The sequence below is a fragment of the Macrobrachium nipponense genome, chromosome 13, assembly GCF_015104395.2.
Source record: "Macrobrachium nipponense isolate FS-2020 chromosome 13, ASM1510439v2, whole genome shotgun sequence".
NCBI classification, from domain to species: domain Eukaryota; kingdom Metazoa; phylum Arthropoda; class Malacostraca; order Decapoda; family Palaemonidae; genus Macrobrachium; species Macrobrachium nipponense.
The window spans coordinates 26,290,373-26,307,960 of NC_087206.1; the positions used below are offsets into that span (position 1 = coordinate 26,290,373).

Below are 17,588 nucleotides of genomic sequence, written 5' to 3' on the forward strand. Positions count from 1 at the left end.
AAAAGGAGCCAAAAATGAACTCTTAATCTTGAAAACTAAGCGCGCTGTGATTTTTTGAAAAAAATATTTTTTCCGCTTCCGCGCTCACTCTGAAACACCTCCGGCACACGGGAGACAATTTTTTTTTTACCGCTTCGGCGTTAGAGGGTTAATCTGAGTAGTAGTTCTTAGCTTAGACTGTCTGAACTAACTGGTTTGGGCATACATGTGCCAGCTTAGCATAGCTAATGGTTGCGGTTTTGGTTTTCGAACCTGAATTTACTATCTTTGATTAGTCTGAGTGGTACAGTTCTAAGTTAGCTTAGCCTATCTCATAGGTTAGATGGTTCCGACATACATATCATACATGTCAACTTAGCCTAACAGTGGGTTGATGACTTAGCATGGTCTGGCTACTTGTACATGCCCTTACTATCTTAGCTTGGTCGAAGTGGTAAGGTTATAAGCATAGCGGAGCATAGACTAGTGCCTAGGCTACCCATTCGGAACACTTTTACCACCTCAGCCTAGCAGGTTGTGGTTGTAGCCTAGCATGTATAGTCTGAACTTTCTTGAACAACTTTACCCTAACCTAAGTCATTTAGTTTCTAGATTAAGCTAGTCTATACTAGCCTAGACTAGTTAGAGTACTTCTCTGACGGACTTAGCCTAGCCTAAGGGATGGAGGAGTTAGCCTAGCCTAATTGGTGGAAGAGTTAATCTCGCCTAATCTAACCAAGCCAGTATGAACCTGGTCTTGCTAACTTAAAATAAGTTAATCACTTCTTAATTGACTATACCTACTTAGCCTAGTCCAAGTGGTTGTTGGCTAGATTAACCTAGTATCTGCAAATGGGTCTCTTCCATCCTGGCCTAGTTTCTATATTGAAGTCATGAACCTAACATAGAGAGTTCCAGCTTCAGTTGGCTGAAGCAAGTCATTAGAACCTCATCATATCTGGCAGGGGAAGTTGGAGAATTTCCCATTTTTCAAGAGTGGGGTGGGGTGAAGTGACAGGTACAATTCTGGGCTAGGTTGCTCGAGAATAACACCATGTTGGTTTCTGGCAATATAGGATTTCTCTTTGGAAGGTAGCATATTGAACATATGCCCGTATATTGTAACAGATCACCGCATAGGGTGTTTCGTGGTTGGAAAGTAACATTATACTTGTGAAAAATGAGCCTTGTCCTGTTAACAGATTAATTCCTTGGACAGGAGGATAATTAGGACGTGTCTGAATGGAATATATTATCTAGGACATTCTCTTGGGTTTTCCTATGATAACGTCCGTATAATTGGAAAAGTTAAGTATAACTTAGTTTTTACTGGAACACGGAGCTGATTAATAGCTCTCCTAGGGCTGGCCTGAAGGATTGGATATATATGTGACTAGCAACGGGACCTGCAGCTTATTGTGGGATCCAAACTGCACTATATCGAGAAATGAATTTCTATCGCCAGAAATAAATTCCTCTGATTCCGCGTTGGCCGAGCCGGGAGTTGGACCTCAGACCACCGGATTGGCAGATGAGTGCAAAAACCACTCGTCCAGAGAGGAACTCGTATAATTGAAAAACCACGTAAGAGCTGTCTCAGGGGTCTCGCCCTTCAAGAAGCCTGAGGATTCCATTTGGGATACTGGAAACAACCTGGAGGTTACACAAACTCTATGTTCTACCTGTTCCTCCATGTCCTGAACGGAAGAAGGGGTTCCAGTAATTGAGGAGGACCCGGGAAGAGGCACCACCAATAGGTAGAATTAATATCTCAAGGTCTGGAGTTTGCCCAGTATCCCTTTTCGAACTAATAGTTTTAAGATTTTGGGTATTGAGTGTCAACTCGGATGTAACACGACTCCAAAGTTCGTCAGCTCACATATGCAGAATGACTCTTTGGCCGTGACTGCCTGTATAGAGGAGGTTTCTGTCCATAAAAGGCATTCTGTCAGTAGACAATGATCTTGTGGAGCGGTTGTCAGAACAGAGGGAAGTCTCTCTGTAATTACATGTATGGTGATACACATTGGACTGGTGATTGGGTATGTGAATATCACTTCACACTGAGTAATCTTCAGATGACTCAGGAGTAGTGAACTGGCTGGGGCACATGAGAAACTCTGATCTGATAAGTGAAAACATACTCTGTATCAGAGTAGACTTGGTGGATTACCACCAGGCACATACATCAGTCACGTTACAGGAAACTGACCGTGGATCGTTGTCTTCCTCTAACCTTGGTAGAGTGGGAGTACTCAATAGCCAGGTTTTTGACATATACTCAAAAGTAGTTGGGAACAACTGTTTCCTCTTTGCCCCAGAATCCAGGATAATGAGTCAATGCAGTACAGGTCATGATGACAGATACATATTTTAGTCATGCTCAGTACAGTGTGAGTTTGTGTGAGAGACCTTCAGGAGGGCCGGCTTTGACTTGTCAAAGTACTCTGTGGTTATAGAAAGAACTACGTCACCTAGAAGAGAGAGGTGGTAGATGGAAAGGAACAAGCCAAACAGAGGCGATCGGTCAAGCCTACTCCTTGTTGTCAAGTTGTACCAATTGGGTCATACAGAAGAGAAGGTCATCAGAGGAATACGTGCCTTCTGGCAATTAAGAACATATCTGTTAAAATGATCATGAAAGTTGGTTTGTGACTGTATCGAACATTTTCTCATGTTCTACATAAGGAATGTTGCCCACAGTTCATTGGACGTTTAATAGAAAGATTCTGGAGGACATTGTACTTCTTCGACATGTTGTTTTTTGACGAAGGCTTTTCGTTGAGGCAGGTCAAGTCAGGGAAGAAATGCAAGAAGAGACTTATGAAACAAAAACAATAGTCTAATGTCGGAGGGAAGGCAAAAACTTATGACGTTTAGAAGGATGAGCTCAAATTGAGCAATGTTAAGGTGTCTGTCTGTTCATTAAAATTTTGAGAGTTGGTTCATTGTTATGACAAACCACTTTCAATTTGCCCGGAGGTCCTTGGACACAATTTCCTTGGGTCCTTTGGTGGCTGCTCAACAAATTGTGTAACTCATCCAGCACCCCTGGCGGGTCAGTTGGTATCTTGTCTAAGATGATGGTATGAATGTGAAATGGAGGAGATAACTGGCCTCCTTCCTTTTCAAATTTCTTTCTTCTTCTTTACTTCCGGCAGTAAGAAGAGAGTACCATCATAAGCTGGAACGGACAAGATACAGGTGAGTGAAGTAGCCATACTGTTAGGGTTATTATCAGTAAGATACCTATCAGTAGCAGGACATTCCTCTCTTTAGCAAGGGGGAGAGGAATAATGACAATCCTACATGAGTGGATGAATTGGTTTGTTAGAAGAACAGATCTTCTTATCTTCCTCGGACGCAATGGACTATGACATTGTGTAGAACCCAGAAATCTGACTCTATGATATTCATATATATCTTAGATTCTGAAATACTGGTCAGTTGTTTCGTAGAATGCTGGTATTCAGAAAACTGATCAAAGGTGGCAAACTCCCAGTTGGTTAATAGTACTTACCTCCCACCAAAAGTAAGTCTATCCTAATGTTAAGACCGAAGGTTTGTTTCGTATATGAACAAATGACAAATTTTAACCAATTTGTATTTTTCATAACTTACGAACCTGAGGTCTTAGCATACAAAGACCCACCTCTAACCACCCCTCTGTCAACTTACCTGGGTTGGAAGAATAACTAATTTGGTCACAAGTTAAAGAGGTGTATGTGGGTGGCTCCACATGTCTTGTGACCAAGCACAGATGCCAATAGTCCCTTGTGTGCACAATTATTTTAAACTTCACTGGTTTCCAGCTGGTGCTAAGTATTTGTCCTAATGTTAAGGCCTCAGGTTTGTAAGTTATGATAAATACAAATTGGTTAAAAATTTGTCATATTCTATTCTATTGTACTGATACATAAGCATGTTGATTACACACATAGAAAATGGGGAATTCTGAAGTGCAAGCGTGTAAGGGTTAAACTGCCTCAATCTCAGTGAAGGAAACCTGCACTTGTTATTCACAATCCTGATCTAAAGTTTTGCAGAAATTACTAATACAGAGCCATAAAAATATAGAACTTCAAATAAAGGAATTAAATCAAAACAAAAATTGAATTAAATACTACAAAGTAATCCTGAATGGTTTTAAGTCTCTTAGAATAGCTGAGAGCTGTTGACCATTTGGCAAACACAGAAAGGGATTCAGTTAACCACCGGGTACCAGAGGGACTTTTTTTGCATCCATTAACCTACTGGAGCTAGTTGATCTTTTCTAGTCTATAGTGGAGTGATGTGTCGAGGGTTCAGTCAATACACGAAACAGGGTATACATGTGGAAAAGCATACAAAGCTGCATACTAGACTGACTGAGATCACATAATCTTCTGTCTTTGTGGGGAATAAAGTCATGCCCTTGTACTTTTATGGTTTTGTTTTTTCTCATTGCAAACTTTGGTTACTTCATATTTGATAAGTTGAGTAGAGAATGCACATTTTATACCAGGGTTTGTTTTCAAAACTTAAACGTTGGTTTTCATAAATAAAGAGGGTTCTACTATGGTAGGAGTATATAGCAGTTTTTTTTTCTTTTGTGCTGGTACCTTTGCAGGTCTGGTGTAGTATATGTTTTACTGTTAGCAGAGTTATTTTTAATCTTTTAATGTTACTAATATAGTTGTTTTACTTTTATATTATTGTTACTGATAGTGGTGTCACACATTTATTTTGTTTTTTACTTGCTAAACAGATATCCACCTCTTGTAAAGCAGCTGAAGGGCCTTGTTGAACAGTTGCACTCACCACCCCTGTGGGCAGAATCAGACTTAATTGTTACTGCTGGAAGCCAGGATGGTTTGTGCAAAGCAATTGAAATGATGGTCAATCCTGGAGATTATTTCGTAACGCAGGAACCATGTTACACAGGGACTTTATCCATTGTAAGTAATATGATGCTTGTTAAGGCATAGCCTTCAGCATTTCATAGTAAAGAGTTGTATATTAGAAATTGAAATCCTTAATAATAATAAATTTTCCTTTGAGATTGAATCCTTCACACAGCAAACTAAGAAACTTATACCACCCCCCTGTCTCTCTCTCTCTCTCTCTCTCTCTCTCTCTCTCTCTCTCTCTCTCTCTTCCTCTCTCTCTCTCTCATCTCTCTCTCCTCTCTCTCTCTCTCTCTCTCTCTCTCTCTCTCTCTCTCTCTCTCTCTCATATTAGCATCCTTTTTTATGAAACCTTATTCTAAATTTTTTCACTTCTCATTTAATGACAAATTCCATTTGCTAGTTCTGTGAGTCTAGTAGTATGTATTTTTAGGCTCAAAGTATGTATACCATTTTTATTTACATCCGAGGCGCTGAATGTGCTTATCCCGTGTCTCAGGACAGGGGACGGGACCCAAGTCTTGGTTGTCTCTGGACATCGGAGGTTTGGAAGCAACGTGGCCTGGGACCAGCCGCTATGTGACTGGCACCAGGGCTCCAATACCATACACCAGGCATCCCTAATGCCTGGTATAGTTCCTTTTTCTGTACAGAGCTCCAAGGTTCTGACCTGGAGATTCATTCCCATCACAGTAGATAAGTTGTCTGGGGCATGGTCCCTTGCCCTGGCTGATCCTTGGGTACAGGTGGGCTGCATTTTGGACGCGCGCTGCAACAATAGGTGTCATGGTTCCTTGACCCGGACACAGACTAGAGAGAGAGAATGGGTGTGCAATGTGCAAACATCGCCCCCACCCCCGAATTCCCAACCCAGGATGCACCCCTATTAGCTGCCCCTTGGATAGTCGAAGGATCAGGTTCCTAATAGATTATGCCAACCTTAGGTTTGCATGTCAGATGTACTAATAGGGGCCTCAGCCTTCAGGACTAGTCCTGCACCTCATTGGGACAGACCATGCTCTTGCCGTACAGGGCATGACTGTTCTCCTAGGGGCAGCTCTCACTCACATTCACATGTGTGAATCTATACTCTCCTCGGGATAGCTCCTGCACAATTTTGTGAGGGTGTGCGTCCTCTTCCAGAGAGAGAAGCATCTCTCTGTCCTGGCAATTAAGGGCTACAGAGCTACCCTGTGCTTGGTCTTACACATAAAGGACATAGATTTCTCCTCATCTTGCGAGATCTCTATGCTGATGAGAAGCTTCAAAAAGTCTTGCCCTCTCAGGGAACTAGGGCCCACTGAATGGGATGTGACTCTCGTCCTTTGGAACTTGACTCGTGAACCGTACAGTCTCAACAAGGGTCATCAGACAAGGATCTGACTCTCAAGACTGTATTTCTGCCTTCCCTGGCATCAGCGAAGAGAGTAGGTGAACTTCTTGTTCTTTCTTATATTATTAAACACTCAAACTCAAAGGAATGGGGATCTATTTCACTTGAATTTATCTCAGAATTTGAGTCCTTTTCGATCCCCTCCCTAGTGGATTTTGTAGGTAATGAGTGAGAAGAGATGCTACTATGTCTGGTTAGAGTGCTGCAGTGCTACCTTATAAGGATGACTTTTTGTTAGCGCTGGCAAGGCCTAGAAAGTGGTGTCCAAGAACACAATACAGTAGTCCCCCCTATTTGGAGGGAATGCGTACCAGAACCCCCCCCCCCCCCCCCCCCCCCCTTCCCGCGAATAGTTAGAATCTGTGACTTGTTGGAACCCCTATAGAAATGCTGAAAATGGCCTATTTTGGTAGGTAAAACTCAAAAAACCCACTAAAAATGTTTATACCTGTTTTTTTTAATAGTTTTATCATGAAAAATGCATTTTATGATGAAATTGATAAAAAAAACCAGGAATTTCTAGATATTTCTCATAGAAAAATACCACGAATATGCAAATTTCCTGCGAATAATGGGTAGGTATGGTTGAGAGAGAAATCTGCAAATCCGTGAATCTGCGAATCCAGAGAATGCGAATTATTGCTCTGGCTTAGTGAAACCATGAAACAGACATAAACCTCAAACGAGGAGGACTCAATTACATTCTGGCCCAGAGCTCATGAAGTTAGGGGCATTGTGCCCTCCCTCGTGTTGAAGAACAATCAGTCAGTATATCAGGTGCTTAGAGCATGAGTGTGGTCGCATCAGACGACGTTCACCTCCTTCTACCTGAGGGACATTGCTCGTAGGTCTTGGACACTTTTTCCTTGGGTCCTGCGGTGGCTGTTCAACAAGTTGGGTACCTCATACAGTTCCTCTAGCAGGACAGGTAGCATCTGTTCTAAGATGTATGGTAATAGAAGTGAAAGTGTTTGTGTGTGACTGGCTTCCCTCCTTTCTCCTTCTTGTACCTTCTTCTCTTGCCTGGCAGAGGATAGGTTCCTAGACTGTCATATACTGGAAGGACACAAATGCAGGTGAGTGATCAGCATTCCTATTTTTTCATGGTTATGATCTAATAGCCAGTGAGAGAGAAGGACAAACAATAAAACTAAGCTATTATACTCATCTTAGCTGTATTGTCTCCAACACAGTGTTCTTCATAGCCTTTTCAGAGTAATGTTGCTTTTGAACCCATTAGTAGTTTGAAAAGGCCAGAAGTCTGACAGCCAAGCACACTTTTGCTTTTCTGATCAGAGACATGGCACTGATTCCTTTGCTCGACATTGCACAACCAGGAAAAAGAAGCCCTAGGTGAGGCGAATGTCTACTTGGTTAGGAAGGCTACTTATCCTCCCACCAATTAATAAGTCTTCCTATGTAAAGACCAATGGTTTGTATTTTTCCAAACATACAAACCTTAAGTCTTTATGTAAATTGCCCACGTCTAGCCACCCCTCATTCGTTTACCTGGACTATAAGACAAGCAGTTACACGACTCAGTGACGGAAGGGGTGAGGGTACCCCTCACCTTTCCCACCAGTAGTGCAACTACCAAACAACCTTGTGTAGAATAACCTGCTCAAGCTTGCGCTGAAGGTAATTCCTATGTAAAGAGTTGTACGTTAAGAAAAATACAATTATGTACTACTTTTAAAATTTGTCATATTTCTATAGGAACAAATCACAAATTTAAAATTTTAAAAGTAATATATTTTTGTTAGGTATACAAACATGAGCCTCTTATACTTTAAACCCATCTTGACCTTCCTGCTTTTCCCCTGCAGCCAAGGGTACTACGCTTATCAACATTTCTTTTGACGCCGTATACTTACCCCGAACTACTTTCTTAGGAGAAACCTGGATGTCAATCTGGTACCGACCAGAAAAAACTGGTTATTCCCTCCTGACCCTGAGCCAGGTATGCCCCAGGGTCGAAGATCATGACCTCTGACCTGCAGTTCTTTCCTGGTCGCTGTAGCGTTTATACGCTCCAGCTCGTCATCCGTTTACCAGCCCGTTTCCCTTTGTCTTTCCCTGTGTGTGGTGTGTATGCCGCTTGTGTGTGGTCTTTTGGTGCTTATGGAAGCTTCATCACAATGGCGTTGCCCAGGTCCGGAGGGCAGGACCTGTGGGTCCTTCCTTTCTCCTTTTAAGATCAATCCCCACACTTTGTGTAACAAGTGTTGGGGTCGCCCTTGTTCGCTGGAAGCAACATGTGGTGAGTGTGCTGCGTGGGCGGATCATCAATGGGATCTGGCTGCTACCAAGCACAAGAAGAACCCTTGTGCTCCGGCCAAGAAGGCTTCCTCGGAGGATCTGCGGATTAGGAGCATGAGCCGTGGCCCGGGAGGCCCTTTGCCGTCACCTGCTCCCTCTCAGGATTCCCCGGCGGAGCATCAGGAGTGTTCCCGTACCCTCCCAGCGAGGGGACCTAGGTGAGTCCGTTGCCGGGTCCCCGCAAATGGCGGGACCCGAGGAGTCTGTTGTGGTGAGAGGTGAACAGGCGGACAGTTGTTTTTCCAGGAGTGCTGGGCACGTAGTCACTTGCGGGGTGCACCGTCCATGGACGCATTGGTTGCGGCGCTACGTGCCTCCAAGAGCTTGTTGCCAGCCACGGAGTGCGCCGCTCGGTCTCCCTGGGATCCCTGGAGGTGGGGGATCTTCCAGGTAGATGACGGGAGCCGACGGATTCTTCGGGTGTCCCCCCCTGGCCCCTGGTCACGCACTCCCCGTACACTGGGTAGGACCCCCCTAAGGGAGGAGACATTCCCATTTTGGGGCCCCTCCTTTCCCCCCATCGAGACGGAGGCTCTCGCTAGCAGAGGGAGCTCCCAGGGGGAGACCCTCCTCGTTTGCTCTCGCTCGGATCACCCATCCCGCTCCTTCCCTCACCCCGGGACGAGTCGCCGCAGAATAGGCAAGAGGAGAGGCAGATCTTCAGAAAGGAGATCGTTGTCAGTTGGTTCCTCTTACAGGTCTTTGAGGAGATGCTATGGTTCCAGGAGGAGGTACTACAGGAAGAGTCAAGGTCATTCTTTGTCCTCCCCAGACTGTAGGTCCAGATCTCACTGTCGTAGCTGAGACTGCAAGGGTCGGAGTAGGAGTGACCGATGCTGGGACGACTCTTGCCGTAGACATCATCGCTCGTGGACCTCCCAGTCTCCGAGGTTGGCTCCTGAGCGCGCTGCTCCCTCGAGGTCCCCCTGCAGCTCTGGTAGATCCTGTGTCGGCTCCGGTGGCCCCAGCAGCCTCGGCTCCTACCAACTGGGCTCCTACCGACCAGGCTTCTTCCGACTGGGCTCCTTCCTGTTCAAGACCTCTGCTCCCTCCCGTCACGCAGGAGGACCGGAGCGCGCCGCTCCAGCGCCTCCCGGCAGGGCTCCCCCTTCGTCTGGGAGGTGGCCCATGACTGCTCCTCCAGTTCAGGCGGGCCCTTCGCCTCCATGGGCGCCTCAGTTAGAAGTAGAAGGCGCCGGTTTGGCCCGGCAGCCCACTCCTCCTCCATCCCCGCAACTGGTGGTGGAGCCGTTCGTATCAAGAGAAGACTTGGAGGAGGATGCCTTCATGCTCAACAGCCTGCAAGTGCCTCAGCGGTGTGGTTGGTATGGTATTAGCGTCCCACCTCGGTGGTCTCGGGCTTGATTCTCGGCCATTCGACTGAGGAGTGAGAGACATGTATTTCTGGTGATAGAAGTTCACTCTCGACATGGTTCGGAAGTCACGTAAAGCTGTTGGTCCCGCTGCTGAATAACCACTGGTTCCATACGATGTAAAAGCACCATACAAACAAACAATCAACAGCCTGCAGAACTCCCTGGAGGCCCAAGGGGCCACGGACGAAGGCTCATCATTCCCTAGGGTACTCAGGATGATCCGGGTGCAGAACGGTTTGGCAGAACCCCTTCCCCCCCTCCCCCTGACTCCAGGAGACTCTTGGCAGTTGATTGCCTTTTCGGGGGGAAGGTGGAGTCCAAACCTTCCCTATCCATTCCCCAGGCCCTCTACTCAGCCAAGGCACTGGCACAAGTGGAGGAAGTGGTGGCAGGACCCAAGAACTCCCAGAGAGCCCTGGGCTCTCTGAAGCTCCTCCCAGCTGCCAAAGCTAGGCAGAGGAAGCTGTACGTGCTAGAGGGCATGTATCTAGCCCTGAAGACAGTAGAAGGCCCCCTCACAGCCCTCCTGCTGAGCTGTTTGGGAGATAAGTTATTGACGGGCCCCGTTGCGTGCTCCCAACAGGAAGCCATGGCTATGGAGTCCATGGTGTGGACCTCCATTCACGTTGAGTCGTGGTTGGCCCACTGGACGTGTGTGGTCACCAGCTTTGCGACAGTTCACGACCTGCAGGACGAGATCGAATAGGCCACCTTCAAGGAGTTGGTATTGTCAGGGGGCAAGTATCTGTGCTTCCTAACCACCCAGCTTCTGACCCAATGGACGTAATGGGTCCTGAGACGTAGAGATGCAGTTCTCGCTCGCCTCCCGAGGGTCTTCCCGGACAGGGAGGCGAAGGCTCTCCGGAATGCTCTAGTGCTGGGCGAATCCCTTTTTCCGGATTGTCTGGTAGACGAGGCTATCGAACGTTGGAGGAAGGCCAACCAGGACTCCGTCGTCTACAGGGCGTCCTCGGGCAGACAACCAGTGCCAAGAGGTAGCTCGGATACGCAGAAGTTGAGACAAGGACCCAGACAGGGGGTGGGACCCCCGCGGGTATATCGGAAACTTCTGCAGGAGGCTGGGGCCATCAGAGAACTTAGCCCTCCTCTAGGACTGCTAAAGCCCCTTCCTCTGCTTTTAGAGCCAGATCCGCGTCCTCTCGCAGAGGGAAGGGCGGCCGCTTCCCCAGGAGGAAGTAGGAGGCAAGGCCTCCTACCCGACATGACGCCTTGGGTGGTGGGGTGCCTTTCTAATCATTGGTGGGACTGGGAGGATCTCAGGGCTGATCCCTGGACCGTCCAGGTCTTCGGGGGATGGGAAGCCTTCCCTGATGGAGGAACCGGACAGCGGGACATTCAGCCCCCGGATCCCCGGTCACGTGGTGGCTCTTCAGCTTGAAGTCCTGTCTCTGTTGGAGAAGGGAGCCCTCCAGCGAGTGATCACCCACTCCCTGGGGTTCTTCGGCCGCCTATTCTTGGTGGCGAAGGCGTTGGGGGGATGGAGACCGGTAATCGACCTATTCATCCTCAACACATACATCCTCAAAACAGAATTCAAGATGGAGACCCCTCGCTCTGTTCTGGCAGCCTTGGGGGAAGGGGACTACATGCTGTCCCTTGACCTCAAGGACACATACTTCCAGATCCCAGTACACCCTGCCAGCTGGAAGTACCTCCGCGTAAGGGGGGAGGGTGGCACTGGAGGTTTCCAAAAGGATATTCTCCCTTGTGTCCGCTTGGGCCCACAAGAGGGGCATGCGCCTCCTGCGGTACCTGGACAATTGGCTACTCCTTTCCTCCTCAAAGGATCAAACTCCTGACCCTCTGCTCTCGTGTGGGTATCGTCCTGAACTGGGAGGTCACACCTGGAGCCCACCAACAGGATGGTGTACGGGTATGGACCTGGGTACAGTAAGGGCCAGGGAGTTCCCATCGGAGGATTGGATTTCCAACTTCAAGGATGTAGCGACCCCCTTCCTGACAGACATACCCCGACCAGCTCAAGAATGGCAGAGGCTGATAGGCCACCTCGTCTCCCTGGAGAGGCTAGTACCCTAGGGAAGGCTGAAGATGAGACCCTTCCAGTGGAACTTGAAGGACGGATGGGCCTCAGACAGGAAGAACCCATGGGAGATGATAGAGCCCTCTCAGTCGATGGTGGAGGCCCTTCGCTGGTGGTTGGATGACACGAACCTCCAGCCGGCGGTTCAGCTGACGGACATCCCTCTGGAGATGCTCCTTTTCACAGATGCATTGAGGAAGGGCTGGGGAGCCCACCTACAGGCAGAAATAAGAGGGGCTGAGTGGTCGGAATGGGAGCGCAGACTCCATATCAACAACCTGTAGCTCCTGGCCATCCTCAAAGCCCTCCAAGTCTTTGAAAACAGCCTGAGGAACAAGAGAGTGGCAGTCATTTGCGACAATGCCACCGATGTTGCCTACGTCAAAAAGCGATTTGGTGGAGACCGTTCTGGAGTGGGGAGAGAACGCCAGGATCTCCCTGTCTGCGAGGTTCATTCCGGGCCGGAATGGTTCCTACACCCGGCAGTAGTGGGCGAGCTGATCGAGAGGTGGGGCTCCCCCTCCATGGGTTTGTTTGCAACGAGCCTAAACCGCAAGCTCCTGGTGTTCTGCTCCCCGGTCTTGGACTCGGCAGCGGTGTGGGAAGACGCGTTCCAGCACCCCTGGGATGGACTAGACCTCTACGCCTTTCCCCCCCTTCGGAGTCCTCAGGCAGGTCCTCAATCGACTCCGGACCTCCAAAGCCACGGTCATGACCCTCGTGCCTCCAGGTGGCCCGACAGGGACTGGTTCCCGGATCTCTTGGAGATGTCCATTCAAGAACCCTGGGAACTCCCCCAAAGGCCGGACCTTCTAAAACAGCCCCACTTCGAGAGGTTCCACGAGGGCCTGGACGCCCTCTGCCTTTACGGGTGGAGGCTATCGAGCTCCTCCTGAATAAGAGGGGGTTCTCGCGCAAGGTGGCCTCCCAAATATCAGGATGCCTTAGGAAGTCCTCCGCAGCAGTTTACCAAGCGAAGTGGAAGCTTTTCGGGGCCTGGTGCAAGGGGTAGAACCTGGACCCCCTATGAACCAAGATTCCCCACGTCGCAGAATTCCTTGTCCATCTGAGGGACGACAAGGGGTTCTCCATCGCGGCTATCAAAGGAGTCAGGGCGGCCTTGAGCCAGGTCTTCTGTCGAAGAGGCGTAAACCTGGGGAATTCAAAGGACATCTCCCTACTTATTAGGTGATTCGAACAGACATGCCCCCCCAGGTTTATCAGTACCTCGATGGGATGTGGCCAGGATCCTGGCCGCTCTGAAAAAGCCTCACTTCGAGCCACTCAAGGATATTACAGACCAAGAGCTCACACTCAAGAGGATCTTCCTCTTGGCTTTAGCATCCTCCAAGAGGGTGGGAAAGCTTCATGGCCTCTCCTACCAGGTGTCCCACTCAAGGGGGTGGAGAGAACTAACTTTCAAATTCGTGCCATCCTTCGTAGCCAAGACCCAGAACCCGTCGGTGGTAGACAAGCGTTCGTGGAGTTCTCCATTCCAGCTCTTCCGAAGTCCGAGGATCCCAAAGACCTGCTCCTCTGCTCAGTCAGGGCGGTGAGAAAACATCTCGGCAGAATGGAAGGACTCCGCCCCGGTATTCAAAACCTTTTTGTCTCTTCCAGGCGCGAGAAGAGGGCTGTCTCAAAAAACACCATCTCCTTCTGGTTAAGGGAAACCATCAGGAGGGCCTACAAGGGAGCAAGGCTGGTCCCCCCACAAGGCGTGAAGCCCCACGACATCAGCGGTATAGGCACCTCCTTGTCTTTCTCTATGAATCTGGCCATCGCCCAGATCCTACGGGCAGGGGTATGGAAGAGACAGGTCACCTTTACAGCCCATTACCTCAAGGATTATACGAGGAGGTCCCTTGATGCCTTTGAGATAGGGTCGGTGGTGGCGGGCCAGCAGAGGGTCTAGCCTAGCCTAGGGGGGGTATGCGTCGTATGTATGTGAGTGTGTGTATGAGGTGTGTCCATCCTCCATATCCTACCTTGCTCATTCCCCCCCCTCCCCACTGGGCCTTTGATGTAATAACCAAAATTCCTCAATCTTCAAGTGAGTCTATGAGAGGAATATTAGTTTTTACAGACCATTGCTTTACACTCATAAGTTTATTCCCTCCGTTACCCACCAGTCAGGATTGCCTCCGTATGGCGAGGGAATCCCCACCTCCGCCCTAATCTGGCGGAGTGGGTCTCCCTCCTCCTTCCGGCCTGAAGAGGATGACTTCTTCCTGGTAGGGACTAATCCTTCCCTAGATACTCCTGCCTCTTAAGGATTAAGTCTCCTAAGAAAGTAGTTCGGGATAAGTATATGGTGTCGGAACAAATCACCTATTTTAAGTAATTTATATTTTTACTAGTTATACTTACCCCGAACTACGAAATTTTTACGGCCACCCTTCCGTCCCCGCGTATCTGATGGCAGGAGCTCTAGGGGCGTGGAAAGGACTGCAGGTCAGAGGTCGTGATCTTTGACCCTGGGCCATACCTGGCTGGGGGCATACCTGGCTGGGGGTCAGGAGGGAGGAGGGAATAACCAGTTTTTTCTGGTTGGTACCGGATTGACATCCAGGTTTCTCCTAAGAAAGTAGTTCAGGCTAAGTATAGCTAGGAAAAATACAAATTACTTAAAATTTGTGATATTGTTAAAGTTTGAAATAAATTGTCCAACTGGGCCTAAGGCTAATTTAGAAGTAGCATAAACATAATTAATAATTATAATTATAATAAAAAACTTTGCTTCAAAAATATATATTTTCACTTAATCTCATGAAAGTGGCGCTTATTCTTACAAACTGGAAATAGGAAGTTCATCACCAAGTTTAACCGTTATGTAATCTTCAAGACAATTTTTGCTGTTATTCACTGTGTGCACAGTTGTAGATGAGAAGATTTTCAGTAGCTTTTTTGGTAAAAGAACTCATAAAGTAATGTTTGTTGGTTTTTTCATTAATGTCAGGTATTTTTGTCTTGCAATTCATTTGTATCTTTGAACAAGTTAAAAAAATGTAATTATAATGCATTACTTATGTATTTTACAGTTAAATCCCTTCAAGCCACAGTACTTGCCAGTAAAGTGTGACCGTGAAGGAATGAACCCCACAGCTCTACGAGAAATACTTTCAGAGTGGAACCCAGAGGAAATTAGGGATGTTGAAGATAATGTACCAAAAGTAGGTTGACTAGAGGTCAAACACTTTAAGGTTGTTATAATGTAATTAAGTCTAGGGCTCACTGGGTATAGTTTAGGTAAGTACACCAGTTGCTCTTGTACTGTTTTATACATGTAACTTTGCTATATCAGTAGTACAGTAATACCTGATCATGTGTAGTTTATGTAATATTATGTAATATTCTTGATGCTTAAGGAGACTTTCAAGCATCAAGAAACTTGAATTGTAGGACAGATGGTGCAGCATATTTTTTAATGTAACTTGTAAATTGTTTATAAAATAGTTATACCTGATGTGCACTGTTTGCAGGTCCTGTATATTAATCCAAATGCCTGTAATCCTACTGGAGTGTCTGTCAGTGAAGGGAGACGTCGAGAAATCTATGAAATTGCCTCGGCTTACAATCTCATCATATTAGAAGATGATCCATATTATTTTGTGCAGTTTGAAAAACCAGAGGTAAGGATATGTCTTTGAATATTAATACCTGTAGCATTTTAGTGATGTATTTGATTTTTTCATGCCTGCTGCCTGTACATTACGGTATTTTAGTTTTGCCATAGTAACTTGCTGTTTGTTTTCAGTCAAATCCATTAGTTTTGTACATGAACTTCCCTGACAGATATATACTTAGCTATAGTCTCCGACGTTCCCGACAGAATTTCAAATCTCGCGGCACACGCGACAGGTAGGTAAGGTGGTCTACCTTACCCGCCACTGGGTGGCGGATGTACGAACCAATCCCCCTTGCTTGTCAGATTTTTCTCTGTCGCGGGAACGATAACAACTGTTGTCGGTTCCTCTCGATAGTTTTTCGATTCTCGCTTGCCTGGAGTTAATTTGGACTTCTTTTGGTGATGTATTCGCTTTGTTTGGCTGGCATACGCTAATTGTGGACCGTTTGATTTTGATTTTGATTTTCTTTAACGATGTCTGACCTAGATTCAGTAGTTAAAACTTCTGTTTTGTTTAGGGTTTGCGTGAATGAAGGATGTAAGGTGAGGTTGCCGAAAGCTTCGGTGGAACCTCACACGGTTTGCATGAGATACAGGGGGAATGAATGTTCTTTTGCTAACCCTTGTAGTGAATGTAAGGTATTGAATGAAGAAGAATATAAGGCTCTCTCTTCTTATGTTAGGAAGTTGGAACGTGATAGAGTACGTAAGGCTTCCTCTAGAAGTTCTAGTAGGTCTAGAATGAGTGAGTTGGATGTGGATCCTAATACTAATGTAGAATTAGAACCTTCTTCCCAAGTTGCAGCCCCTGCTCCCGCACCGAAGCTGAAGATTCGCCTTCGGAGGTGGCAGCTCTAAGAGCCACGATTCTATCTATGGATCAGAAGATTCATCAGTTAGAAGGTTAAGGAGAGTGTTAGTGATCAGTGCAGTGTCCCCAGTGTTGTGGAGGGTGCGTCTGACCGCTCCTTAGTGCCTCTAGGCCTAGACCTCTTCCAGACTCCCAGTTCCAGTGGAGTAGGAAAGTCAAAAGCCACAAGAGGGCTAGGGAGAACCCCCACCGGTCAGGCGTCCCCCTCGGCAGATCCTGAAGTACGCTCCCAGGCTGCCTCGGATCGCTACAAGAAGGAGCTCCTACGCAATGCTTCTCCCTCTTCGCTCTCCCTCCCGCTCCGAAGAGAGGTTGGAACTCCCAGGATGCGTCGCGCCCGTTGAAGAGGGCTTGGAAGGCTCCCTGCAGTCCTTTGGCTTCTAGTCCGGAGGTTTTCCCGGAAGAATCGTCGGTGGAGGCGAAGAAATCCAAGAAATCCTGTGATCGTTCTTCTTCTCACGCTCCTCGCTCTGCGCCTGCTTCCGAGGGAAGACAAGATCTCCTATGAGAGTACTCGCGGGACTTCAAGCTCAGATCACGGCGCTAGCGGATTCTCTAGCAGTTAGATCACGTAGGAAGAAGGACGTTTCTCTTCCGATCAAGAGATCTAGGCGCCGCTCTTCAGAGGATCATTCTCCTCTTTTTAGGCGGTCTCCTTCATATGGGGAGGTTTCGTATGAAGGTAGGGGCTCACATGAGCGCCCTCGCTCCCCTGGCTCTCTTTCGACTTCAAGGCGCCAAACATCGGTAGGACGCTCTATGGAGAAAGAAGTTTCTTCTCCAGATTAGATTCCCGCTTCCGGTAAGCGCACTACACCTGCTCATCACGCTATTCTTCGACTCCCTCGCGTGGGACTTCTTCTCAGCAGCCTCAAGATCCTAGAAGGCGCCCTTATACAAGTAGGCGTTCTTCTTCCAGATGTCGCTCTCCTCGAGTGTCGGATCGTGACTTCTCTCCTTACAGGCGTCAAGAGTCTGGTAGGAGTCGTGTGCATGATAGACGGCCTGCTGTTAGCCGCTACCCCGACAAGGTAGGCGCCAAGAGCCTACTGCACATCGATCTCCTAGTAGGCG

The 17,588-nt window shown here is 47.6% G+C and overlaps 1 protein-coding gene across 2 annotated transcripts in view; it reads left to right on the plus strand.

Moving 5' to 3' along the window:
• Positions 1-17,588, plus strand: part of LOC135225697 (kynurenine/alpha-aminoadipate aminotransferase, mitochondrial-like) — a 153,999-nt gene that overhangs the window by 67,614 nt on the left and 68,797 nt on the right. For both annotated transcript variants that reach the window (XM_064265052.1, XM_064265051.1), the window contains exons 2-4: positions 4,727-4,916; positions 15,057-15,188; positions 15,498-15,647. In XM_064265052.1, coding sequence (XP_064121122.1) covers positions 4,851-4,916; positions 15,057-15,188; positions 15,498-15,647 — 348 coding nt within the window. In that variant the 5' untranslated portion in view covers positions 4,727-4,850. The remainder of the gene's footprint in view (positions 1-4,726; positions 4,917-15,056; positions 15,189-15,497; positions 15,648-17,588) is intronic.